The following is a 26,370-nucleotide window of genomic DNA, read 5'->3' on the forward strand; positions in this document are numbered from 1 at the left end:
CCCCCCTCCCCGCCCCCGCCCGCGCCGCTCCTCGCTCCGGGGACACCGGGCAGCGCCGCCCTTAGCGCCCAGGCCTCGCGTGGCTTCTCTTCGTCTCGCCTTCTCGCCCAGCGCCTCTCGGGGTGTGAGCGGCGCCGGGAAGGGCCCCGCCGGCGGGCTCGGGCACGGGCCCGGGAGGAGGAGGAGGAAGCGGAGGAGCAGCAGCAGCGCTGCTTCCCACCCTCCCCCCTAACTCCCGCCATGGCCGACAACGAGAAACTGGACAACCAGCGCCTCAAGAACTTCAAGAACAAAGGCCGCGACCTGGAGGTAACGGGAGGGCCCGGACGGCCATGGCGGCTCAGGGGCCGCCCCGCCGTGTGGCGTCTTTGCTTAATCCGCCGGGCAGGGGCCTGCGCCGGGGCCGCGGCCTGCGCTGCCGGAGGGGGAGAGCGAGAGGGAAAGGGAGGAAGCGCGAGGAAAGGCCCCGCCGTGGGGCCGTTGGGCGCCGCGCGGAGGCGGCAGCGGCCGGCCCGGCTCCGGCGTCCCGTAGGCCCCGCGAGGCGGCCCGGCGTGTGGGGGGGCCCGGGCGCCCGTTGGGCAGAGGGGCCGTTTCCCACGGCGGTGGTTCTCTGTGGCTCTGCCTTCATTTCTCCAGGCGCTCTGGACACTCCACCTCCCCCCCGTTTTCCAGGCACTCAGAACCCTCTCCCTCATCCCCCTTTTTTCCAGGCGCTCAGGACGCCCCACCTTCCCCACGAGTTTTCTAGTCTCTCAGGACCTCCGTCCTCTCGTTCTCTTTTTCTGGGCACTCAGGACCCCCGACCTCCCTCCCGCGTTTTCTAGGCGCTCAGGACACCCCACCTTTCCCCCCCTCCCCCCCGTTTTCCAGACGCTCAGGACCCTCCACTCCTCCATTTTTCCAGGCGCTCGGGACTCCCTTCCCTCGCCACCCTCCTTTTTTCCAGGCCCTCGAGACCTCCCACCCTCCTTTTTTCCAGACGCTCGGGACTCCCTCAACACCCCCATTTTTTCCAGATGCTCAATACGCGGCCCCGACCCCTTCAATGTGCTGGTGCTCAGGAGCCCCTCCTGGTGCTCAGTAACCCCTCTGGCATGGAGCACCCGGGAAAGCCCGTGTCGGGGATTGGGCCCCGGGGTGTTCTGCTGTGTCTCTGTAAAACGCTCGAGGGGATACGTGAACTACTGCCTGCGCTTTATAGTAAAGATCAGTCCTAACAAACCCACTTTTTTTTTTTTTTAAAGCAGGGCAAACGTTACCATTTTACTGTTCATTAAGCTGAGCATGGGAACAGTTGTTATTTGTAGTATAGAGCCTGTAAACTTTTTGGTGGCAGGGTCAGTGTGTGCATTGTCTGAACTGTGAACGTGCTTCAGCAGAAGGGATAATTAACTTTGGGTTCCCTAGTAAATATTCTCAGCTTAAAATCGGATATCGATCCTCACCCATAGACACTAGGCCAGGAGGGCTGACAGGGTGAACATGTGCATGTAACACTATCCATAGCGGGATCTGATCAAGAAAATGGGCTTAAGCATTCTCATTTCTGTTTTTCACTAGCCTTGGTATGTGTCCGTATGATTAGCATAACATTCTAATCTTTCCTATGAAGACAATTGTGCAGTACTTCTAAAGTAAAAGATGCATTTATATTGCTGTCATTCGTTAAAACATCTGCCGAGTTTTCCATTTGGCTAATTCAGAAGTCAATAACCCCCTAATTTTTAACTTGCTCAATTATTTTGATAGAACAGTTTATTATTCAGTTATGTAAAAAGTTTGGTGATACTAAAAATGTAGGAAGTGGGAATAATTACTGCAGTGATTGCTCTGTTTACTGACAGTATTGTTACCTTTGTTAGTAATTACTTGCCTTAGATGTTAATTTGGTTTTGTGTAAACTGTTTTGTTATCATTAAATAGACAGCTCTACAGTAAATGGCATCTTTAGGAAGGTACACAGTAAAGCATATATCAACATAGTCAAAAATGAAATTAATGGGAGAATACTGTTTGGAATTCATCTCCTTTTTCTGGGTGCCTGCATAGTGAGTTTTAAGGTAAGTCAGCTGGAGCAGGAAAGATTCCAGATGGACAAGTGTAAGTAAAAAGAACATGTGTTTATCAGGAAGCAGGCGATCTCTTCAGTATTTTCTGAATTTGCTGATGCGCTTAAGTGGCCTCTACACAGTGTGAAAACCACTGCTAGGCCATGTAAAATTTTAGATATTGACATCTATCCAACAAATCCTGGAACATACGCTTAGTACCTAAAATAACTACTGTGGATGGCTACCTTTCATACAATGGCTCAGGCTTATGGCCATCATGCTTGCCTATTAACTGCTTATGCCTTGCATTTTTCATTAGTGAGAGGGATGTTGGTAGTGTCCACTCATAGCCAAGTATCCTGTGGTAGCAACAGTTGCTAATGAGGCTTCTGTTGGTTACACCTGTGTTCCTGGGCTGCTTTTAGCATAAAGCATATCTCTTCCCCTCATCTTGCCTCAACTCCTCCCCTTTTTTTCACTGCTGAAATTGTGCATTTAGCCATTGGTTTCTTGTACAAAACAGTGACCTTTTTTCTCTTCTGTGACAATGTACTTCCATTTGCCGTCAACAGGCAAATAACAAATCACTCTAGTTTTGGTGAATCCCAAATTAATAGATATTTCCAGAGGCTGTGAAGTCTTGCCCTGCTGTGATTACAAACTGTTTAAAAATGGTGCATACCCGATTCTGTGTTGCTCAGATCAGTCCATGGACAGATATACTGCTAGCAGTTGCTGTCACTTTGTGTTTACCTTCCAGATTTTGCATCTTCATGGGGCTTTATTGTATGTCTTACAAAAGACAGGGAATTGCTTGTGGTTTGTCTCCTAAAGTGCTAAACCTGTGCTTAGCTTTTTGGGTTCTTAATAGGTTAAAGTTGGACATTCATTTTCCAGTCTATATCAATGTGCCTCTAAAAATACAAATTCTGGCCTTGAGAAAAGAAAAGCCAAACCACACATACACCTGCTTTACATAAGATGATTAGGAAAATTCCTTCATATGCTGAAGTATTGGGTAAACATGCATGCACGGACATGAGCTGTTGTAAACAATTGCTGCCATGTGTCTTAGGATGACAGATTGGTGACAACATTGGCAATAGAGAGATTCATTGTGACCAGAAATATAAAATACTTCTCTGTCCTTTTTTCTAATTTATGTTACTGCTCAAAGGAATGCAGACTATAAAAAGCTTTTTAATATCGGAAGAGTTTATGACGTGAGAGCAATAAATTGTAGCTAGTATTAAGGCAGTATCTCTGCAGTGTTTAAGATTTCTAGTCTAAGATGTGCAGCATCCTGTTAAGGCCTTCCAAGATTTAGAAGTTGTTACAACTGGGGGGAATTATTTGTACTGTTACTGCACAAAAAGGAGATAGCCTTACAGAACTGCAGAAGCGGTCACATATTTTTAACATCCAAATCCAATATCTTATTTAAATAAGTGTTTATCTGGACTCTTATACAAAATTATGCAAATGTTTATTGGCTAGAAAAGCTAGTTAAGGTGACTTTTTTGGTCTTGTGTCTTCATTGAGGAACAGGCCTTACTTGGGCTTTCCTTTCTTAAATAAGAAAGGATGAGCTATTTTTTCTGTTTATTGTGAGTGTGGCTGTGGTAATACCCAATTTTCTTTCTAACATTGATTTTTAATTGTAGTACCATAGATCTTGGAATTGAATTCTGGATCTTACAAAGACCAGGATAAGTGCAAATTGTGTCTGCAGTGTACATTGTTTTTGAGCAACTGCTGTTTTGTACTGCATGGCTTGAGTAGACCTTTGATTCTGGGAAGATCTCAGTAGAAATTTTGGGGGGTTCGCGTGGTTTTTGTTTTGCCAGGTGATTCAACAGTTCCTTTTCTGTAGATGATTGTTGCCTAGTGTAGCATTCAAATCCAACTGACATTTAGGTATTTTTTTTTTTAAATAAAATAAAATATTTAATGCATATTATTTCTCTGGAAATAATGGAAGAAACTGAGTTTCTGCTAGCCTCTTCTTCCCTCACTTGCCTGTGTGGCTGGACGAGAGATTAAGAATTACTTTAATAGTGCCTGTGCAGGAGATGTGTCAAATAGATATTTCTGCTCTGTAATTTAGAGATGCATGATGAGAAATGATGATAGTATTGTAATGCTGGGTATTTCAAAACTAATTTTGGAGCAGCCATTGAATCTAGATGTTTTAAAATTTTGACATTGCTGATCTTAAGAGTGGGCAGTAGCTTTCCATGAAATTGTAATGCTAGCAATATGTTTGAGAACACCAACAAAATTTCAGGGGATTTAAGGAAGGGTAAAGTTGGGAGATATACTGGCAATCCCAGGTAGGCACAAGCTTTGCAACCTTTTCTGTGTCCCACACATAATAGTTTGGGATTCAAATATGGAGGAACTGCGGGAGAGCAGGAATTTCACTCACAATGTTAGTTAAAAATAGGTTCCTGTAAGCTGACTTGTAGTTCTGTGGTGAAGCTCATACAGTTTGTCATTTAAAAATCGTATGGAGACATGTGTTTGTATAAGGCACTTTATTTGGCATGCCCAACTTCTCCAGGAAAAACTGGACTGATAGCATTTGCCATGTCATATTGATTTTTATTTATTTGTAACAGAAAGTCCCATTGTAATTCTGAAGGGGAAATAGTTGCTGAGATGTGTTTTCTTGTGTTATCCTGTAGAGGTTGTGTTGGCTTTGAAATACCATAGTACTTTTATCAATGGTCTTGAGAGTCGACTTTATTACTCCAGTCTGCAAATGAGCCAGAATTAGCAAAGGAGAGGAATAATGCATAGAAGAGGACCTAGATCACTCAAACTGAATGTGAAGAGTATAGATTTTTACTAGATTAAGATTTGAACTTGTGTGTATCTCTGAGAGGTTCTTGGCTTTTGTTGTAGTTCAGTGCCTTTTGTACAGGAAAGTTCCTTAGTCATTGCTGTGGTCACTGCCTGGGCTGGTTTGGGTGTCAGACTGGTCTCCAGCTGCGGCCTGCAGGCGGGGCACTTTGAGTAGCAGTATAGTAAGCAAGCAGTTTGTGCATAGGGCCATGGAAAGTACTGTTTGGAAAAAAAAAAAAGGGGGTGGGGGCAAAAAAAATAAAATTGAAAGTGCCATGCAGTTCATAAAAGGTTTTGGAGGTAAATATCTGTTTCTGCCTGCACACACCCACTCTCCTTTTTTTTAGTTTGTCTTCTGAAAATCGGACCTCACTAGTGCTGGTGTGGAGTAGCAACTTTCTAGGAAGCAAATATAACTGAGTAACTCTCCTTTAAAGTAACTGTTGCCCTTGTAGTTCCACATCAGAAACCATGTGTCTTTGAAAACCATTCAGTGGAGTGAGAGAAATACATAAAGCTCTACCATTATTTGCATGCTGTCAGGCCTTCCTGTTGCAGATGCATAAACAGGGCTACTTGAGTAAAATATTTCATAATAGCAAAAAAACCCACCCCACAAAACAGTAAAGACAGGCTGTGTGTCTGGTGGGATCTGGGCAGCAGTGACTGAGAGCAGCGGAAGAGGGGTCAGAATACACTAGCTGAGCATGAGCTCCAGAAATGCACTAGTGCACCTGGAAAGGGCTAACAGATCTGAGCTGTTCCCAAGTGCAGGGCATAAAACATCTCTTCTGTGTCTGGTGATGGCGTGAAGAAGACTAGCGTGTATCGGAATCTTGCAGGCATCAGCTAACACAAGATTTTAATGATAAGCTGAAGGGCTCGGTAATGACTAATGGTCAGAAAATAGCCCTTATGATCAAACTTAAGCTAAATATAATTGGAAAAAAAAAAGGAGGATGGAGGGGTAGCAGTCACAGGCAGACAGAAATAGATTTGATCATTTGATTTTTGATGTAGCAAGCAAAGAACAGGATCCAATGACTGAAAGAGCCACGCAAATTCATACTGAAGTGATGCGTGTTTTTAAGTTGGAACAGTTTACAGAACATTCTGAATTCTGTTTCTGGAAACTTTTAAATTGAGCTTGGTTTCCTACTTGCAGTTGTGTCAGTGCAGGCTGAGAACTGATTAAGCGGAGACTAACAATCCAGTCAGTTCTTCAACAGAATGGATGTGAGACTTTAGCCTTGCAATGCCATCTGATAAGAAACTATTAGACCCTGGTTTCTGCCTGTCTTCCCAAAGACAGCACGAGTTGAGTTTTGAGTTTGTTTATTGTTTTAGTTCCTCCAAACTATCTATTCCATTTCTAGGCTGGGGTGGTGATGCTGTGAAACTCCTTGACAGAGCTGACTTTGATATTTGCTGTGCATTTTCTCTTCCTAGGAGGAAGAGCAGTGGCAGGTTGACCAGTAATAAGTAGTTTGCTAACCAGCTACTGTTTACACAGAAAATTATTTTAGTAGAGCCCTATTTTGGTAAATTGTTCTTAAGAGTGACTTGATTGGTCGCTTGTCTGTCATGGGGAGGCTTCCGAGTCCAAGATATGCAGGTCTTTTTCAGAAGCATGCAGGAATTAAAACCAAGGGCCTATCAACTTTTTTTCTGGATGGAGAACATTCTTCCTGTTGTGTTGATGGTGTTTCGGGATATTTTTGAGCCTGCATATAGGATTTTACAAATCAAGAGTTGTTTAAATGACACGCGTGAGACCTTTTTTTTGGAGTATTTGTTTTCATCCCACTCATCTCTCACCATATTTGCAACCACGCATATGTGCTTGACCCGAAGCCAAATTGGAATACATTTCCTTTGGGGATCCCTAGTAATTGCAACTATTACTTTTTAATATCCCTTTACAGCGGGTGTTTGAGCAGTTCAATGGTCTTCTCCTTGAAAGTGTACATTGGGTCTTGCTCTTGGTAAGCAACAGCTTTTCTGTGACCAGTAGTGTCATCATTGAAGTCTGGCAAGAGCAATCCTTCTTGCAATACAGTTTTCCTAAAGGTACACTTGTATTGTCAGGTTACAGTAACACTTGTGTGTTTGGAAGGTGTTAATTAAGTCTTGCGAGCTCATCAGGGGCTGGGTACAATTCTGCATTCTTATTATCAGATATTTTCCTCATTTTATTTTTTCCTTGAATCTGCCAGCTTAGTAGACTTCAGAGAAACTACTATTGAAAAGCTGGGAGAAAGAGCCTGTAGTAGCTATGTCAGTTCTAAAGCTGCAACATGTTTCTAAAGCCTCTCAGTGGTGAATGGTATCCACTAGTGTATGAGCTTCTCCTTCCCCAGGAAGACAGCAGCACTTTGAGCATGGATAAATTGAGTGTGTCTAGCCTTTGAATCGGTTCTTCAGACTTCCCATTCATTGTTTGGGTGGGATGTGTGGCTTCACTGGTGGGTCGTAGCCAGTGCTTTTCTGGGCTCAAGTGTCCTAGTGCTAACCTGAAGTTGTGACCATCCTGCAACGTGTGCAGCTGCAGTGGGGTGCTTGGCTCCCCAGCAATGACAGGATGTGCCCTTTGGAGATCTGAGCATAAACTGCCAGGCAGTGACGCCAGTGGTTTATGATAGAGTGGTTAACAAATGCACGTGTAGAAGGTAGCAGTTGGAGAAACTTTTCTCCTTTCAAGTTTTCCTCATTTTCTGTCAGTATACTGAGACACTTGAGGTGGAGCTACTATGAAACATTAAAAGAATCATTCATGTATTTAAGACGGGTATTATATTAATTCAGAGAATACCTGTTGGGCCAGAAAAGTGTTAATTAAAAATTATTATTAGTTAAGACTGTTTCCCCCTGTCTGTAGAGATTGCACCTTTGAGATTCATTTGAAGAATCCTAAGAAATATTTGAAAAGCTTATCTAGCTGTGGAGAGGAGGTCTGTAGCACTGCAATAAAGTTTGTCTACATACTTGGAATGTTCAGTGTTAACTGTTGACCTTGTGTACCTTTTATGGGTTGAAAACTGAAAAAGCCATGAATCTAAGCTGCATTGGACTCAGTTATTAATTCTAAGTTAAATTGACCTATTGAATTAACATTCTTTAGAGGCATGTATTTCCTGAAGCTTGCTTTGGTGCTTTTTAGTGTGGGACGGTTTGTACTGGCTCATTACAGCTCTTATCTAGTCACTCCAGATGCTGCAGCTGCATTTGGTACACTTGTATACATTGGTTTTATGTAGCGGGAAGCTATCATTGTGTGACAGTGTTGGGGTTTTGCCCTCCTCTGCCTGTTTTTCTCATGATGAATGGTGTTTTGGCCCTCAAGCATTCGGGAGTTCTACCTGCAAAGCAGTGAAGAACCATTGCTTTTCCACTGGCATCCTTTCCTGCCCTTTTCTCTCTCTTGAAACTCCTTTGTTTGAGAAGGTAAACTGTCTAGCTCAGAGCTGGGAATTTGATTCTGATGAACAAATTCCTTTCCATAAAAATAATTATGCTCCTGTAAGTCAAGCTTTTAATCCTTATCTTCAGAGCTCCTTCTTATTGCTGTTTAGAAGCTCTCTTAACTGTTCCTTTTCCTTGTAGTCTGCATTAATGCAGTCCCTTATGGCCTGGAATTTCAAGCCTTCTCTGAGCTCTGGATGTTTAAGTCATGATAAAAATGCAATTGTTTTTAACTTTGCTGTTCTCATTCACCGTGAAGTTCAAAGTATAGAATAAAATAACTATGGACTGATTTCCCCCCTGCCTCATTTCACTTTGCACTGTAGTAACACATGCAGTAGTAAACTAATTTATCTATATTTACAATTGCTTTTTTTTCTGAATGCTACCAGTGGAAGCTGTAGAGAAAATGACCAAAAAAAAAAAAAATTGCCCTTAGAGCCCCTAGTTTTTTGTGGTTTTAATTTATAAAACAACTTTGCTTACTAGGTCTCTTAATTTTAACTTGTTTATGAAGATATTCCACAAGGCATAGAGCTAGTACTGTTTTGTACAGTAACAGAAAGGTTTGCGTATTGGAAATGTGTGACATCTGTGAATTTATGCAGGTATACAAGTAGCATTGTGGAGGTTTGGGTGGGTGAGAGCTCCTGTAGGACTTCCCGCTCTTTGTGTCTGGCAGGGTGTGTGCATGTACGGTGCTATGCTTGTTTGGAACCATTCAAAAAAGAGCCCGGTGTTGCCCAGATCTATGTGTTTTGAAGAATTAGATTATTGAAATTCTTTTAGCTTTGTCAGTTGTGCTTTGTTTAGGTGAAGAACACACGCACAGGCTGAACTTCAGCCTCTGTTTTCCCGTGTCGCTGTACAGTGGCAGTTAGTGGTTGGGAATGGATTGCGCCCAAGTGTATAGACAGACAGTTGTGCTTAACTTTTACTCTACTGTTTTCAGGTTTGCCAATATGCCTTTTCATAAAAGTAGCAATTCTGGCTGTCACTGTGGTTTTGGCTTATGCTCTCTCTATGTGGTTATATTAGAAGAGCTTTAATTCAAGAAAAGGTTATAAATGTTGGGCAAACTTATTACGCTTTCTTTTAGCTTCCCTCGGTGTTTATAATGCTTCTGGTGGTGCCACTCTATTTACAACTCCTTTCAACATCGCCATTTGTTAAAAGACACTTGTTTAGTCCCTGATTCTGTATACTCATTTTTCTTCAACGTGAAGACCTAGGAGACTGGTTTACTATGAAATAACACAGGCAAAAATAATATAGATATCTCAGTTCCCTGTTGGATTTCTGCTTCTATAATGAAAATTAAATCTTGCGTGTACAAGTACTGTTTGAAGTGCACGAACTTAAAAATAGTTGCGCAAAAACCTTTTAAATTGCTTTAGATTCAGAACTTAATGTATTTGATCTTGATTCTTTCAGACTATGAGAAGACAAAGAAATGAAGTTGTTGTGGAGTTGAGAAAGGTGAGATGACCTAGTATTATTCTTATCAAATGGGATCTGGCTATGCTGGTATTTTCAGTAAAATGTTAGAGAGATTGTTAAAGGCTTAAAAAAAAAGAAGGCTTGTAGTCTACCAAGAACACCATTGTTAAACTTGTTTGTCTTTTCTAATTCTGTCAAAGTATATTTGTTTACAAGGAAGTTCTAAAGTAGTTATACCATGCTTGGTACTAGAAGTTACATGATTTTTATCCTGAAAAAAGGAGATGTATTTGTAATCCATTGAAGGGAATAATTCTTGCTTCTCCAGCTAGGTGTTTAATTTAAAAGTCTTGCTAATCTATAGACAGAAAGCTCTTTTCTTTCTCAAAACAGTAGTTAAACGCCCAAGTAGGTGGAAGAGTCTGAACAGAATGCTGTTTGGAGTTGTTGCAAGACTAGCTCTTAAGAAACATAATCATAACTTGAATTATACTTCTGGGGTGAATGGAAAATTAGTCTTTGGGAATGTCCTTGTCTTGTTACAGGTAATGGCAAATAGGTTGTAGTGTCAGTGTTGATGGTGTGCCTGTGAAACTTCCAGCAAAAGTAGTTACTGCTGTAGATGAAGTTGGGTGGAGGTTTCTTCCTAGGAAGAAATTATTTCCAAAATGAGCTTCTCTGTGCAGCCCTTTCCAGCTTTTTGAATGTTTGGAATTAACAGTATCGGTAAAAGCATGTTTATGATGCTTGCCTGAAACAGAAACTTCTATTCCCTTCTTAACACCTCCCACATACCCTAAATCAAAATTTTAAAGGTATTACATCATTTTTCTCTCTAAAGAACAAAAGAGATGAGCATCTTCTAAAGAGGAGAAATGTTCCCCATGAAGACATCTGTGAAGATTCTGATATAGATGGTGACTTCAGAGTGGTAAGAACTAACTCTCAAGCATGTTGTCTTTTTATGTACTTAAAAGACATTTCCAATTTCTAATCGCTTTTATCTCTGTTTTCTAGCAAAACACTTCTTTGGAAGCAATCGTACAGGTAAAAAAAATTTAATGGTTTGATTTAATTTTTCATGCAGTTGTGACAAAAATGTGAAAAGTCTAATTTCTCTTTTATTTTAGAATGCTTCAAGTGACAACCAGGGCATACAGTTAAGTGCTGTGCAGGCTGCAAGGTAAGAACACACTTTTATCAAATATACTATTTTGATTCTTACTCTATCACGTTCTTAAATTCAGAAAATGCATTCTAGAGTAGCTAGAACTAGTATGTTATTTATTTAAAAAAAAATAAGCTTGATAAATGGAACTGTACAAAACAGATCAAAATAGCTGGGTCTTTGAAATAGTCAGGATTTTTGTTACGTAAAATAAGTACTACGTTTTATCTTAGTGCAATACTTGATGCTTCTGAGAAGTAGGGTAAAATATATAATCAGCAGGACTATGAAGTCTTCAGCTTTAAATACAGAAAGAACTGGTGTAATCCTTTCTCGTTCTGTCATGGATTAGGCCACTGAAACCACTTTTTGCTTTAAGAGGAGTACTGTGTAGTTGTGTATAATAACGTAATCCTAAAACACTTTTATGAACGTTTCTTGAATATATTTAATATTTAACTCCTGTACCATGAACTACTGAGTGTGTTTCTGTTGTAGCAGAAAGTTAAAAGTAATGCAGTGCCGTTTGTTATTGGAGAGGCATCAAAGTGTATTTTAGAGATGAAAACAAATGCTTTTCGGACTTGATTGAACCCATGATCATCCTTTTGGTCTGAAGCTGGTACAGAAAGGAAAAAGCTTGCCTGGGTCTAACCACCAAAACTTAAAACTGGAATAGGAGCAACAGAAAACTGATTAAAAGTGCTTAAGAAAAAGCAAAATCCAAACCAAACAAAATCAAACCCCTTAACTTGAAGTTGTATTTGATTCTTCTAATAGAGTTCTCTACCTGTTAGAGCAGGCAGTTTATGAGTAGACTGAACTACAATAGTTTTGTCACTGAACAAAAATCAGTATTAAGATTCTCTAAGTACACTTCTGTTCCTTAATTTTTATAGCCTTGTAGATGTAAATTGTCTTCACATCTAAAAGGAATCTCCTTTAATTTGTTGGGGGTTGAAAATGCATGCGTGGTTATTACGAGACTATGTAATATGTTCAAATCCTCCTCATAGCTTAGTTTTCTGAGATATTTTGTTTTGCAGCTCTGGCTTTTCATCCCTTTATGTATGTTGCCCCCTTTAGCACACCAGTGATATCTTTCAGGGTAAAGTAGTGGTGGAAAGTTGGTTCCTAGTTATGGTGTCTGTTGAGCCTCTCGTGTTTGAATAGGCTGGTATATGGAGATGACTGTGTAATCTCTCTTCCCACTGCTAGTAAAAGTTCAGTGCAGCAGCCCAAGTTGTCCCCTGCAAGCAATTTAATTGATTCCGAGTTCCTTACCTGCAGAAAGATGAAGCTAAGGGGATACAAAAACTGAAACAAATTTGCATGCTTCCGTTCTTTGCAGTAGTATTTTGAATCCTTACTTTCTGACATTGTATCTGCCTTTCCCCTCAATGCAGCACAGATCTGTTTATCTCCCTTTTGGGTGGAGGAGGAAGAAGCTGCAGGAGGGTGTAACTGAATAACTCTGGTGACATTTAGTAACAGTAAAATAAAGATCAAAAGCAGTCAGAGAAAACACAGCAACTGAAACGGGCAATGAATGTAATGGCTTTGCTTTTCCACTACTTCAATAATTTAAATTATGGGAATTTAGTTTTCATTAGTGGAGAAAACAAATCTTGCGTAGTCTTTAAAAGTATGAGACATACACTAGGGAAAAACTTCCCAGCCCAGAAGGTAGTGCAGCACTGGAACAGTCTGTCCAGGGATGTCATTGGACCTCCATGCTTGGAGGTTTCTGAAACTCACTTACAGGAGGCTATTACTGACCTGATCTGATGTCAGCAATAATCCCACTTTGAGCAGAAGGTTGAACTAAACCTGCAGACATCCGTTCCAGTCATGAGTTTTCATTCTGTGATTTGTCTGTTAAGTCTTGTGTGTTTTCCTTTTCTTAAACAGAAAGCTGCTCTCCAGTGATCGCAATCCACCAATTGACGATCTAATAAAGTCAGGAATATTACCTATTTTAGTGCACTGTCTTGAAAGAGATGACAAGTGAGTATTTCTAAAACTCAGTGTTTAGTTGTTGCAAGAATTCTCGGTATTTAGCTAATGTGCCTATGGCATCTGACTTGAAAACTCACATTACAATCTTTTTTTCTTCTTACTTTGCAGTCCTTCTTTACAGTTTGAAGCTGCATGGGCCTTGACAAACATTGCTTCTGGAACTTCTGAACAAACACAGGCCGTAGTTCAATCTAGTAAGTCCAGCAGTGTTTGATCATTGATAGAGCACGCACTGTAGCTTCCACAAGAGTAAGATCATCTGAATGATACTGTAAAGAGCATCCACACTCCTGTTCCTCTCTACCTCGAGCATGTTCACCAATCCATGTGTTAGGGTTGGTCCTTTCATGCGATAGCCGGGATGGTTGAAATTGAGTTGTCAATCACAGGCACGTCGCTGAAGGACCTGCCCATGAAGTCTCCTGCCAGATGCTCTACCTCTTCTCTGGCAAGCAGCGTCAGTTGAAGCGCACACCTGCTTTTCTTCTTCATTTTCTCAGATTGTAAATTCAGTTGGGTTTCCTAATGGTGAGTAATCTCTTCTGGAAACTCACACTGTTTTAGCAGGTTCATATCTGCTGGTTTCCAGTTTTCAAACTTAAAGAAGAAAAACCAACACAACAAAAACACTTGAAACAAAACCAAACAAAAACCTCACAAAACAAACTCCCATGGAGGGAGACTCTTATTGTAAAGAGGGAGGAAAAGGTGTGGAGCCAGTCCAGAGGGTGCTTGACATCGAACTCTCTTCCAAAATCAAGTTGAAAAAACACAGTCCTTTATGTTTTGAGGAGTCCGAAGCATGGAAAGAAATTGTTTAGGAATCTGAGTTGCCAAGCAAAATGAACTTTCTTCAGTACTCTAACCATGTCTGAAGTCAAATCAGTACTTCTGTTGGTAAAGCAGGTCTAAGTGGAAGTGTCTGCAGGCTCTTTGAATTGAACGAGTAAAACAGCAGAGCTTCTTGAGACACATGAAAGAATGAAATGTACAGTAAAACAAGTTTTTGCCTAAAATCTAAAGAAAAAAACCGCACAAAAATTGTTACATGAGATACCAGTAGCTTTACTGTTTGGAATCAGTGTTGTGTTGCAGTGGATGCTGCTGATACCATTAAACTTGCTTCTGAAAATGGGAAAAGATAGAACTGTGCTTGATCTTTTTTGTTTTCCACCACCACAATTGTCATGTATTGACTTCTTTTAGAGCTATTTGAAACTTCGTTGTAGTAAGTACAGTTTCTAAGATCCGTGGAGGTGGTTGAATGTTAAAATGTCAACTCTCTTAAATATCTTCCCAGACTTACTGTTTCACTTCGGTGATCAGAGAAGATTGTTTCTTTTTTGTTGTTAGTGCTAAGCAATTACAGGCTTCTCTAAAGAAAGTTCTTAGCACTGTCTTCTCTGTTAAATGGCTGGGTGTGTTTCAGGAATCTTTAACTGGCAAAATAGGTTAATTCTACATTGCAAATGTGAAGGAATTTAAGGCAGGTGCCTTCAGCTTAAAGGATTCTTTTTAAAATTGGATGTATGTTTTGAGATTGTATTGGTTGCAAGATCGGTTGCCCTTTGCTTCTACAAACTGTGTTAAGAGCCTGTTAACTTTGTAGCTTGTATGTGTCTCTGCTAATACTTTTAAACTTTCATTTTTCTCTGTCCTCCTCCTCCTCCTTTGCCCAGTTGCATCCTGAGTTTTCTTTTGGAAACATGACATCTAATCTGTCCCACACCTCTGTAGATCTAGAACACCTCTTTTTACTTAAACCTTGCTTATCGACGGATTGGAGATGAGTGCCCAATATAGTAATTATTTCTTTCAGCGATGATGTCTTATTTAGCTAGATGTATGCACTATATTAGCCAATTTAATGGTTATAACATATGGAAATATGGTTTATATCTTATAATGTTTCCAAGAGTACTTTAATATGTTTGCTGAGGATGTTTTTTTTCTCCTGGCATACAGACCTTGCAAAAATATTTTTATTTAGTAGGAAATAAGAAATCTGTTGTGATCTGTTATTTCTCTAGCAAAAAAAGCTTTACCTTTAGTCTAACTAAAAATACCGGCCTGTTTTGACATATGTGATCTAAAGTAGATGAGAGCTTCTTACAGACTAAACTTAGTTGCAGGTTGTGTAAGCAAGCACGTTAGTGCTGTGGAGTAAAAAAAAGAATCAATTGTCTAGGTGTTGTGCATGTAGAATGTGTTTGAAACATTGGCTTAACTTTGGTTCTAAATAGTTGGGAGCATTTTCCTGTCTGACACTAGCATAGGGTATAAAAGTATTTGCCTTGGGAACTGGAGTTCTGCATTGCTTTTTGAATCCCTTTCTTACTGCTCAGATGGTGTCTGTTTCAAATGCTCTGTGCCAAAAATCTCTGCGTGATCAGTTTGGTTATTCTGGTATGTTAGATAATGAGTCTCAAATTGAGTAGAGTCAAAATTTAGGGATATAAAAGGAGACTTCATATTGAGGAATGCATCTGTATTAGCTTTCAGGAGACTGAGATGACTGGATTCATAGAAACAGCTGCTCTTGCTGGTTATCAAAAGGTACTGAATGCAGACTTGGAAAATATTAGGGAGAAGTACACAGTGACTCGTACTTAGCAGTGCATCCATATCGGCAACAGGGGTTCTCCTGGAGCAGTTTACCTTGCGCGTCTGCTTGTGTATGCTTGGCCAACCAGGCCCCCTCTTGGTAGAGCCACAGGTGGAGGGTGTTAGGCATTGAGGCCTTGCTTGGGCTTCTGTGCTGGCAATGTATTCAGTAGATTCCTCAGTAGTCAGCTTTCTGCCTCTTCTAAGACCGGCAGTGGGCACATACTTCACTACTAGTAAAGATTTGATGGGGGATATAGGATACTGTAAATCAGTAAGGTTGAAACAAATTAAAACCCTATATTTGCCTTTTATGTCCTTGCGGTTCCATAATGTAAATTTGTACCTACTGACTCTTTAGTTGGCCAGTTTGGATGGGTGGTTTTAAACAGTAATTTGCAGTTGGTTCTGATAGATAATTTAGCATGGAATTTCTGAACTCGGTAAGTGTAACTAAATTTGGAATCCTGACAAGCATTAGTAAACCTGTGAGACTTACAAACAAATTAATTGTCAGGTTATTTTAAGAGTTGCTTTCATAATATTCTGAAGTAAGAATAAGAAAGTGCAACATGGAAGAACTGCCACTTTGTGTTCTATTTCTGTATCATCTGGGAAGCTGGTGAAGTTTTGAGCAATACTTAAACAGGAGAAAATTTTCTTGTGCGGTACTGAGATTTTATTTAAGAACTAATTATGTGAACAATTTTGTCTTGAGATTATTTCTTACCGAGTAAATGGGGTTTTGTTTATCTTTCAGATGCTGTGCCACTTTTTCTGAGACTGCTGCATTCACCTCATCAAAATGTTTGTGAGCAAGCCGTGTGGGCTTTAGGAAATATCATAGGTTTGTGTTACTCCTGATGTCTAAGTTCCTTTTGATATTAAATGAATGAACTTGGTAGGATTTTGTGTGTTAGAACTTGGTAATGTTTGTCTGTGAGACAGAAAGAAGCTGTTAAGCTGGTAATTACTCTGTTCTGAACTTATTCCAGTCTTCTTTATTGGGCATCACAGATGTGCACCCCAAACCACAGGCCCACATGCTTTCCAGGTGCAGGAAAAGGAATTGCTGGTCAGCAGACATATAGATTGTTAAAATAAAAACTGTTCTGCATAGAGTTCTGAATTTTTGCCTGAGCTGACGTAAATTACGTTGAATTCTAGATATGTTGTGAACATTTGATCTTTCATTTGATTTTTTTCCTCATCTTGTGCAAGCATTGGCTTTGTGTTTTACAGCCCTTACTGCAGTGCTTGAGGGCTAATACTGGTTCTGATATAGAGATTCCTATAAACTGGTATTTTAGAAATGCCTATTCCTTCCTAAGAAGCAAACCAACAAAATGCACATTATTGTACTTGCCTGAAGCTGCTGTTGATACGTGTGCAGCACATGTCAGGTGCTGCTTTTAAGGCAACTGGGCAGTGATGAAAATGTGTTTATCTTTCAGATTTGAAGATGGCAATATCCATTTTCAGGCAATTTTAAGCTACTTTTGGGGTGTTTTAGTATCAATTACAAACTTCACAAAGGGATCTTCAGGGATGCATTGGGCTATTACTGTTCTCAGTGGTGTGGCATTGTCTACCTGTTCTTTCCCCTTACCCAGCACCACCCCAGCCTGTACATCAGCTATAAATCATGGAATGCTTTTCTGTTAATTTAGCCGGTTTTAATGAGTAGTTCCAAATGAAGCAGTTAGGCAGCCACAGGTCCTACTAAGGCTTTATGTAGGTGTCTTTCTGATAGGTATATCTTTAGAGATAGGTATCTCTCTACACGTGTTTATATGCATCTTTTCAAGGCCCTTATTCTTTAACATGCTCAATTTAAATAACTGAAGTTTTAAGTATGCAGAAGTTAGATATTTTATGAATGGCATGGGATAATCCTTGTCTTCATAATTCTTTGTCTTAACCAGGTGATGGACCCCAGTGTAGAGATTATGTTATTAGTCTTGGAGTAGTGAAACCACTGCTGTCCTTCATCAGCCCATCTATTCCCATAACTTTCTTAAGAAATGTTACATGGGTCATGGTCAACTTGTGCCGTCACAAAGATCCTCCTCCACCGATGGAAACAATTCAGGAGGTGACTGCATTACTTGCTGTTTAATATCACTAAACTGAAGCTGAGTATCTGCCTTAAAAGTAACTGTGAGATGCTTCTTTTCCTCCCTAGATCCTTCCAGCTCTCTGCGTTTTAATTCACCACACAGATGTAAATGTAAGTAATGCCACTTAAAGCCAGTTTTTTTTCCTTGTATAGTTTTTTTACCTGAAGTATAAAGCTTGTCATAATTAACTTTTTCCTATTAAAAAATCTCTGTGATATCGCACTATGGCAAAGTTCTTTTGATATCTTTAACTGCTTAATTTTAGGTGCCAGTTAGGATTCTTGCCTGGTATTTCTCTGTATCAGTACATGTACTTGTACCTTCCCTATGCTTAAAAATAAAATGCAATTTCAGTTGTATGTCTGTGAACATTAATTTACAGATAAGCACTAGTCAAAAAATCTTGTATTTAAGTTTGAGGTTGTAATGAAAGTGACTGTAAATTAAAAAAATTAGTGTCTGCTGAACGTGAATATTAGCTTTAGATGTAACTTCCGAGGTGTTAAATACAAACATTAGGTTATTTTAGTAGTGAAGTAAATGAGTGAGACTTGACTTAGGTAAAAAGCTGAACTATTTATAATTTAAATGTGAGTCAGAATTGTTTAAGATCGTTCCTTTGGTTTCTAGTGAAGTTATAGCTCAGTTGTCTAAGTTATTGGCAACAGTGCTTTACCAGAGTATGTTTAAATATATTAACTGAAGTTTGTATAGTAATTATACTATTTAATTTCCTCTATATACGTAGGTGAAATTAAGCTTATTTGAATTTCCTAAAATGGCTGTGTTTGTGAATCAATCAAGAGTTGTCAGCGGATTCAATGCTCTCTCAGGGTTTTTTTGTAAGCTTTCACTTGAAATGTTCACATTTACTGCTCTTTAAGTTGGCTTTCCTGTGTGCAAATACACACATGTATGCATGCACACAGAGAGGAAATTCAGTCTAAGTGCAGCATCAAAGCTTTGCTTAAATTTTGTGAGAGAATGAAAAGAACAAAATTACTTGATGCCGTATGATGTACAGCCCAGTGGTTTGAGAGTGCCAAATGCCCGAAGTTTAATACTTGCTAGGGCATTATCTCCCTTCCAAGGGTGAGACTTCGGTATCTCACATTACTTATGAAAAGAGAGATACAATTGAATTGCTTTTATCGTGTCCTTCAGAATTTAAGCCGTAGTTAGTACTTTGGCTGCTTTTTTTAATCTCTGTATTCTTTGGAGCTTGAACAGGTTGAAAAGCAGTTGTATTTAGACTTCTGTAGAGTGGAACGTGTGAAGCTTGTAAAAAGCATGGGGTTTTGCATCAGTTCTGGCTTCACAATGAGATTTGTTCTCTATTTTACTTTCTTATAAGACTTGTGGTATTTTTGTACTAATTACAAATGAATGTTTTCACTGTTAGATATTGGTAGATACGGTCTGGGCACTCTCATATCTAACGGATGCTGGCAATGAACAGATCCAGATGGTGATAGACTCCGGAATAGTCCCTCATTTGGTTCCTCTTCTCAGTCATCAAGAAGTTAAAGTGCAAGTAAGTTTGGATAAATTTAAGGAGTGTTACATACTCCTTACTAGAGTATGTAATACTAGAGAAAAGTAGCTGGTTTCTTTTTGTAGTTGATGTTAAAGTTTAAAGAATGCTTTTTCCTCTGTGGTACAGCATTTGCATAAAAGCTTCTGTTTTTTCAATTGTTACTGTTTGAAAGTATGTGTGCTCCACTATAAAAATCTTTGATAAAAAGCTCTCTTTAAAGAAAATGTTTCATTTCAGACTGCTGCGCTGAGAGCTGTTGGAAATATTGTCACTGGTACCGATGAACAGACACAAGTAGTTCTGAATTGTGAAGCTCTTTCACATTTTCCAGCACTTCTGACACATCCCAAAGAAAAAATTAATAAGGTAACTGCAGAGACTGCTCTCAATTGATAACTTTTGTGTATTTGGATTGGTGGGTTTGGGTTCCACGTAAGGTAGTATGGTAGAGACTTGAGTAATTGGCTACTTAGAGCAGTTTATGACAGGAGCAAGCAGGGTGCTGAGTTTTTTCCTAAAGTTAACATCTATAAAAAATCTTGAAGGAGCTGCAAACTTATACGTGGCAGGAGTGTTGTTTCCCAATTCTTGTAATGGAATTTTTATGAAATTAGAACTTTATCTTAATTCTGGCTGTTGACTTTAAGTAAGAGTTCTTAATATGTGAAATGTCACTTTAATTAAACTGCTCTCTTGGAAGTGATGAAATAGAGATAATTGGATGTCTCTCTGAATGGAGTGTGTGTGTGAGATAAATAGAATTTAAAGTCAGATGGGAGTGGGAGATGGAGAATGTGTGTGCATGTGCATGTGTAGAAATGGCTTTAAATGGGGGCACTGATAATGCAGTGCTGATTCCGGAGTGCATCTGAGGCATGTTGTTAAGTTCTAGGGTGCCACTTTGCAACATTGCCAATGATTAAAGCCCAAAACAAGCCCACCAGGACAAGCCTAGGCATCCTAAATCTCTAACAGGTTCACTAATGAAAGTGATCCTGTGATCTGATCCAAGAGACTCGGGTGAATGAAGTGTGAGAATTTCTCAGTGTCATGTTGAGAGAAATACTGGTCTAAAATGTTGGCATGCCAGATAAGTTGAGAAGAGAAAGGGAGTTGAGGAGGAGTGGTGGAGGGTTTTGATGAAGGCAGAAATTTATAAAGTCTAAGACTGATTAAAAAAAAAAAAGACACTCGGAATATACTTAGAATTTTATGTGAAACTGTGCTTGTTATTTCTTCACTGAAGTTTAGATTCCCACGTAAAAGAGAGGATGGGGGAGGTGCATCTTCTCATCCTTGTTTAATGTAAAAATTCAGATACTGAACTGAAGCCAAAGACTGTATTTCAACTGTTAAGGACTGGGAGGGCCTTCTGGGGAAAAGATGTCTCCTTGCACCCTTTCCTAGGCACCTGCTGTTGGTTATTGCTGGAAGGAGAGAGTCCTGGGCTTATGGACAGAATGATCTTTAAGGGTCATGTAACTTTACAGTGTTCTTGAAAAACAAGTATTTAATAGGTGTTGCATTTTCTGGATGATTGGCACTAAGAGGAGAAACAAAATGAAGCAGGTAAAGAACATATTGTCTTCTACCACTCATGTCTGGAAATCATGATGCTGTAATGCATTTTGGAGCTTATCTGGCCATCAGCTGAAAACTGCATTCATCCTCAGTCATGGAATCAGTTATGATGCCTCATCTGTAGCTTTGTGATTTCTTTTTCGCCTCCAAATATTTTTTTCCTTTTTAATCTGTGGATTTAGGAGTATTCAGTTGTAACTTGGTAACAAAGAAAGACTGAAGATTCTTGTGGACTTCCTAAGGTGAAACTGTGTGCTGTTATCTGTATGTCTAGTCTACCTACTGAGAATTCATCTGTCTACAATCAAACTGATGCAATATTTGAAATACTTGACTGACTCGTGTACAAATTGCAGATCTGTAAATCAGAATGTATGATTTCTTGGTGGAGTAGAAATAAAATATGATACGGAAGAGTATCTGAATTATTAATTTCTCCCATCTTTTTATTTTGCAGGAAGCAGTGTGGTTCCTATCTAACATCACTGCAGGAAATCAGCAGCAAGTTCAGGCAGTAATAGATGCAAATCTTGTTCCAATGATAATACATCTCCTAGATAAGGTTAGATAACAAAGATTTAACGTTTTGTTTCCATAATTGGGGAAAGTGAGATTGGATTCTTTTGCTTCATGTTTTATGTCATGTGGTAAACGTTGGGGACAAGAGTAAACTATAGTCTTGAGCATTGTTTGTAAGTTGTAAGGTAAAATACGTGACAGCTGATATTCTTTTGCAAAGAGCTAAAGATGGTGAATGCCTGATGTATTCAGCAAAGGAAGCAGATCAGGGGAAGCTCCTTCTCATGTTCTTCTACACTTCACTTAAATTCCTTTTCTCACTTTGTAAATGGTGAGGGTAGAATGCTTTACTGTCACGTGAAGTGCAAAGAGGTCTGGGTGTGAGCAGCACTAAGTTAGTTCCCAACTTTTTTCCAGAGCTTAAGGACTTTGTCCTTTTTCCCCCCACATTATCTGAAAACATAAGGAATTGCTCAACAGTCACAATTATTGACCTGTATGTGTTACTGTATTTATCTAGTCTGAGAGTAACCCAAGTAACGATCCTGTGACACTAGATTGTGGACTGGGTTGTCCCGTCTTTTTTTGGGGTTGTTTTTTAAATGAGTAAAACTACATCAACAAAAACTAGGTGGCCACAGGAAAATAATTGTAGCTTTTCTGTTTAGAGTTTTTCCCATAGAAAAGCAACACGCTGTGTGTGCTTCTTTTCGGTAATGGATAATATTAGAGATCAATGCTTTTAATTAGACAGTAAAGTCAAGTAGCTTTTTGCAAACGTTTCTGAACGCTTTTTCACAACGTCTCTCATTTTTTGTTGACTACTAGAGGTTGAATGCCCATGGATTATCATTTGGGACTTTCAGTACCTGTATTGCTTTTCAATTGTTGGTCATTAGTGTCTTTTAAAATATTACTTTCCAACCTATGTTGTACTCCGAAGTATCTGCCTTGTGAGAAGGAAGGGTAGCTAGAAGCACGTTTTCAAGTGGGAACCATACAACATTTCTATCTTGCAAACGCTTCCTACATTTTGCTTTATTCATTACTTGTTTTTCCTTTCCCGAAGTCTGGAAGGAAGACACATGCTAGCCTTGTGATGTGTTCAGCCGTGCTTCAGTGTAGAGGCTGAAAAAATACTTGTCTGTTCTTCTAAGTAACATACAGCTGTTCACAAATAGTTCTGTTAACTGCAAGTTTATTGGTAACTGAGAAGAGTTAAAGACCTTTCTCTTTAAATTCAGTAAGCAGACTTGAGTTTATTAACTTCGTGCCATAACTGTCTGCCTCCCTGCAGTGATTTATTAAAATGGACGCTTGCTGCTTATCTCTCACTAATATATGACAACTGTTGATAAGCAATGTGAGAGTGGAGTGCTACAGTTTGTTTACCTTGATGCAAACAAATCTCCCTTCCTCTGGAAGATCAGTATAAAAACATCCTTGCAGGGAAGTGATGATCCCTCTGTGAGCAGGCTCAAACATCTATGGGATTTGTTAGTTACCTTCCCTGCTTGCTGAAAACTGGTAGTGATATCATGCAGAATGGTTTAATGGACTCAAGCTTTTGCTAGAATACTACTTAACAGAAAAAAAGGAATGATTTTTTCTATTTATGTTTGTATTTTTAGGGTGACTTTGGTACTCAGAAGGAAGCTGCTTGGGCAATAAGCAACTTAACAATCAGCGGAAGAAAAGACCAAGTGAGTCAAACCTTAAGAAAAGCTTTATTATTTTTCTCCTGTGCATTTGAGAGAGTATATCAGCCAATTGGTTTAAATGACCTCTGTGCCAGGATTATCAATGCCTGTATTCCTCCCTTGTTCAGTAACTCGTCCCTTTTCCACAAGGGATTTAAGAGAGAACCTTAGTAGTTGTTTCTGGAATGATGTGAGATGAGTATCAGCGCAGGTTTAGATGCATGCTCTTCTGTTAAGATGGCCTGTAAGCTGGGAGTGAGTGCATTCAAGCTCTGGTGAGATTCTTGATCATTAGACGGCTTTCTTTTTACTTTCTTCCTCTGATGGATAAGAGTGTGGTAATTGTAACGATAGTAGCCATTGAGTAGGATTTGTGGCAAGGTTTTGGGGAGTGGTGTCATTTCTCAAAGATGAGTTTGAAACTCCCTAATACCAAAAAAATTACAGTATCTACTACTTGTGTGTTCTAGACATAAAATATATTTGTAACACAATTGACAAATGTTACTTTTCTGTGCTCTGCAACAAGACTTTCAGAAAGTGACTGCCACAGAATACTTTTACCTTGTTAGGTAATCGAGTGCTTTGATGCCTGTGGTGCCTTGGTTGCTTCTGTCACACTTCTGATGTAACTGCTTTTTTCCCCCTTAGGTGGCGTACTTAATTCAACAAAATGTAATTCCTCCCTTTTGCAACTTGCTGACAGTAAAAGACGCACAAGTTGTGCAAGTGGTTCTGGATGGACTAAGTAATATATTAAAAATGGCTGAAGATGAAGCAGAAACCATAGCCAATCTTATAGAAGAGTGTGGAGGTATTGTGATTAATATTCTGATATTTTTTTTTTCAGAAACTGATGGTTTGTTTATATCTTGTTGACTTTGTTGTGTTGTCAAAGACATTTTAAGCAAACCTTTAGAAGTGACCTTGCTGTGCCTATAAGGTGAATATACTTTTCCAAGTTCATTAAGCTCACGATCAAGTAAAATGTGAGGGAATTTGGACAACGGTGATAAACTTTATTAGATGTGACAGTCTGGTGTACTTAGAGTAGTTTCTGTTAATGTTGGGGTGATGAGCTTGCCTTAATGATGCACAAGTCGTGTCCAGCTGAACGTATGTGTGGAAATCTACATACGAGGGTTGCAGAACTATGATAGCTTTGATTTCCTAATAGCTTCCAGACTTTCTCTACATTAGTTGCTATTTAAGTAGGCCGAAACTCTTCAAGGATGAAAAGAACAGTGACATTAAATGTAGGCACAGGTGAAAAACTGGGATTTCATTAACGTGGAGTTAAATAGTCTTTAAAGTATAAAACATTGAGGAAGGTGGGGAAGCTTGATTGATGATGTCTGAAAGGAAGAAAAGAGGTGTGTTTGTGCCTAAAGCTCTGCCTGTCAACTTCAGAAATGTTTATACGTATGCTCTGCTCATGTCTGGTAACTTATACTATACTGGAGCTGCTTGCTGTGTAATCATCCTGCAGTAGCTGGTGGCCCATGTGCCACCGGCAGTGGGGATTTGGCGTTTCACAGCTTGGGGCTGTCACATCAGGTGATGAAAGGATGTTTTTTGTGAAAAAGGAGTGTGTCCCAGTGCTTGGCCCTCACCCAATTTCCACAGTGGCTTAACCTCATAGCAAGAGGAGAAGAGTATTGGCACTGCTGGAATTGACCTCTTCTACTTTTTTGTTGTGGTATTTATGTATTTTCTCAAATCTCTTAAGTTTTTATGCTTTAAGCATGGCAAACGAGCCTAACAGCATCTTATTTGTAGTCACTCTGTTCTGAGATCCGGTTTTAGATACTTCGTATGTTGAGGCCTTAAGGAGAGGAAGGTTGTTTTGCCTGAAGTTTTAATTCTATTACATTTCTTGTGTGTTTATTATAGGCCTGGAGAAAATCGAACAGCTACAAAATCACGAAAATGAAGACATCTACAAACTGGCTTATGAGATCATTGATCAGTTCTTCTCTTCAGATGATGTAAGTGTAACAGCTCTGCAATCTGCTTGTGTAATTGTATTCATAAATATGGTTCAAGATAAAAGCAACAGCTCTGAAGCTTGCTCTGTGGCATTTGATTTTCAGAGAAGAATGAGCCCTTATTTGAACCTATTGCATATCTTGCCGTTATTCATGAAGTGTCTAAAGATGTGATGCCCTAATTTAAAGCTCATCTCTAGGGTTTAAAAAACTGGGCTTTGAATAGTTCTCTTAACTGTCAGCTTCTAGCTGAGCGTGATGTTTCACACTTGATAAGGCTCCCTGCTGACTTGAGTACCGACTCTGAGATTCTGCTTCTTTAGAAACAAACTATTTTGAATATTTTAGTCATTCAGAGGTAGGATGTGTTGATCAAGAATATTGTTTTGGTTTTAAATTTGTAGCATAAATCAAAGGAAGGTTTTTGGATCATCATAAAAGTTAATTGCACATAACTGAAACGCAATCATGTCAGTCTGTTATGAAGTGAGAAGATTTTCTAATTAGTTTAAGAGTTCTTGGGAACAGATTACTGCAAAAACACCAGATCTCCGTTGCATTCACGCCTTACTGTCCATATTGAAGTTTTGGGGATAGTGTTTCGTTTTTCTATGAACAATAAGATGCAAGTCTTGTTTAGCAGCTTGAATTGCACGTGTGGAGCAGGACTTGGAATTTTCCAGCGTCTGTTCCATAACGTGGGTACTGCAGGTCAGCTGCTTAAATTGCAACTGCAGCTTTGGCTTAATTCTTATTTGGTTTAATGGTATTCGTCTCTCAAGAACTGTGACAGTGTACGAGCTGGCAATAAGGGTGATGCATAGCTGGCAGGATAATTTGCAGGACTGAAAACTGCACAAACCAGAGAGACTACTGGGTGCCTGGTAGCCTCCCTGCGGAACACAAGCTAAAACATTTTGGCCTAAATGACTTCGACATTATAGTGCTTTTGCTAAACTGGGGGATTAGAATGGCAAGACTTGATGTAGATTAGGAAGTAGATTAGGGGAAGAGGTAGATGCTCTTTAGGATTGTCCAGCTCCTTTTAAGTAAGGCTTTTGCATTTTCCTACTGATGATGATCTCGTTCTGTTACAGATTGATGAAGATCCTAGCCTTGTTCCAGAAGCAATACAAGGCGGAACATTTGGTTTCAATTCATCTGCCAATGTACCAGCAGAAGGGTTCCAGTTTTAGAGTGGTATTTTGGAAGTTAGGTACAATGCAGCACTGAATAAAAAAAAGGTTTGATCCATCAATCTTGGCTCATGGGATCCGCTGCTGCATTAAATCGGGAAAGAAAATGTGAAGATTTCATTTGGAATCACAGAAAA

At 39.6% G+C, this 26,370-nt stretch overlaps 1 protein-coding gene and 1 non-coding gene across 2 annotated transcripts; both read left to right on the top strand.

Moving 5' to 3' along the window:
• Positions 1-26,295, top strand: KPNA4 (karyopherin subunit alpha 4). The gene is made up of 17 exons (XM_054074624.1): positions 1-309; positions 9,796-9,840; positions 10,643-10,732; positions 10,819-10,848; positions 10,932-10,984; positions 12,881-12,976; positions 13,097-13,182; positions 16,353-16,439; positions 17,518-17,687; positions 17,778-17,822; positions 19,115-19,246; positions 19,487-19,615; positions 21,288-21,392; positions 22,981-23,052; positions 23,701-23,863; positions 24,943-25,037; positions 26,135-26,295. The coding sequence occupies exons 1-17, from the start codon at positions 241-243 to the stop codon at positions 26,231-26,233; spliced, it is 1,566 nt and encodes a 521-aa protein (XP_053930599.1). The 5' UTR covers positions 1-240; the 3' UTR covers positions 26,234-26,295.
• LOC128853096 (small Cajal body-specific RNA 7) lies at positions 19,944-20,260 on the top strand. The gene has a single exon (XR_008451343.1). It is a non-coding gene; the product is annotated as a small Cajal body-specific RNA 7 (non-coding RNA).
• Positions 26,296-26,370: the final 75 nt, after the last annotated feature.

The sequence above is a fragment of the Cuculus canorus genome, chromosome 9 (genome assembly GCF_017976375.1).
Source record: "Cuculus canorus isolate bCucCan1 chromosome 9, bCucCan1.pri, whole genome shotgun sequence".
NCBI classification, from domain to species: domain Eukaryota; kingdom Metazoa; phylum Chordata; class Aves; order Cuculiformes; family Cuculidae; genus Cuculus; species Cuculus canorus.

Excerpts from the sequence above, each read along its gene's own strand:
- KPNA4 (XM_054074624.1), top strand. The coding sequence starts at position 241 with ATGGCCGACAACGAGAAACTGGACAACCAGCGCCTCAAGAACTTCAAG. Across the intron at positions 10,849-10,931 it reads CTTTGGAAGCAATCGTACAG|AATGCTTCAAGTGACAACCA; the intron begins GTAAAAAAAATT and ends CTTTTATTTTAG. Across the intron at positions 17,823-19,114 it reads TTCACCACACAGATGTAAAT|ATATTGGTAGATACGGTCTG; the intron begins GTAAGTAATGCC and ends TTTCACTGTTAG.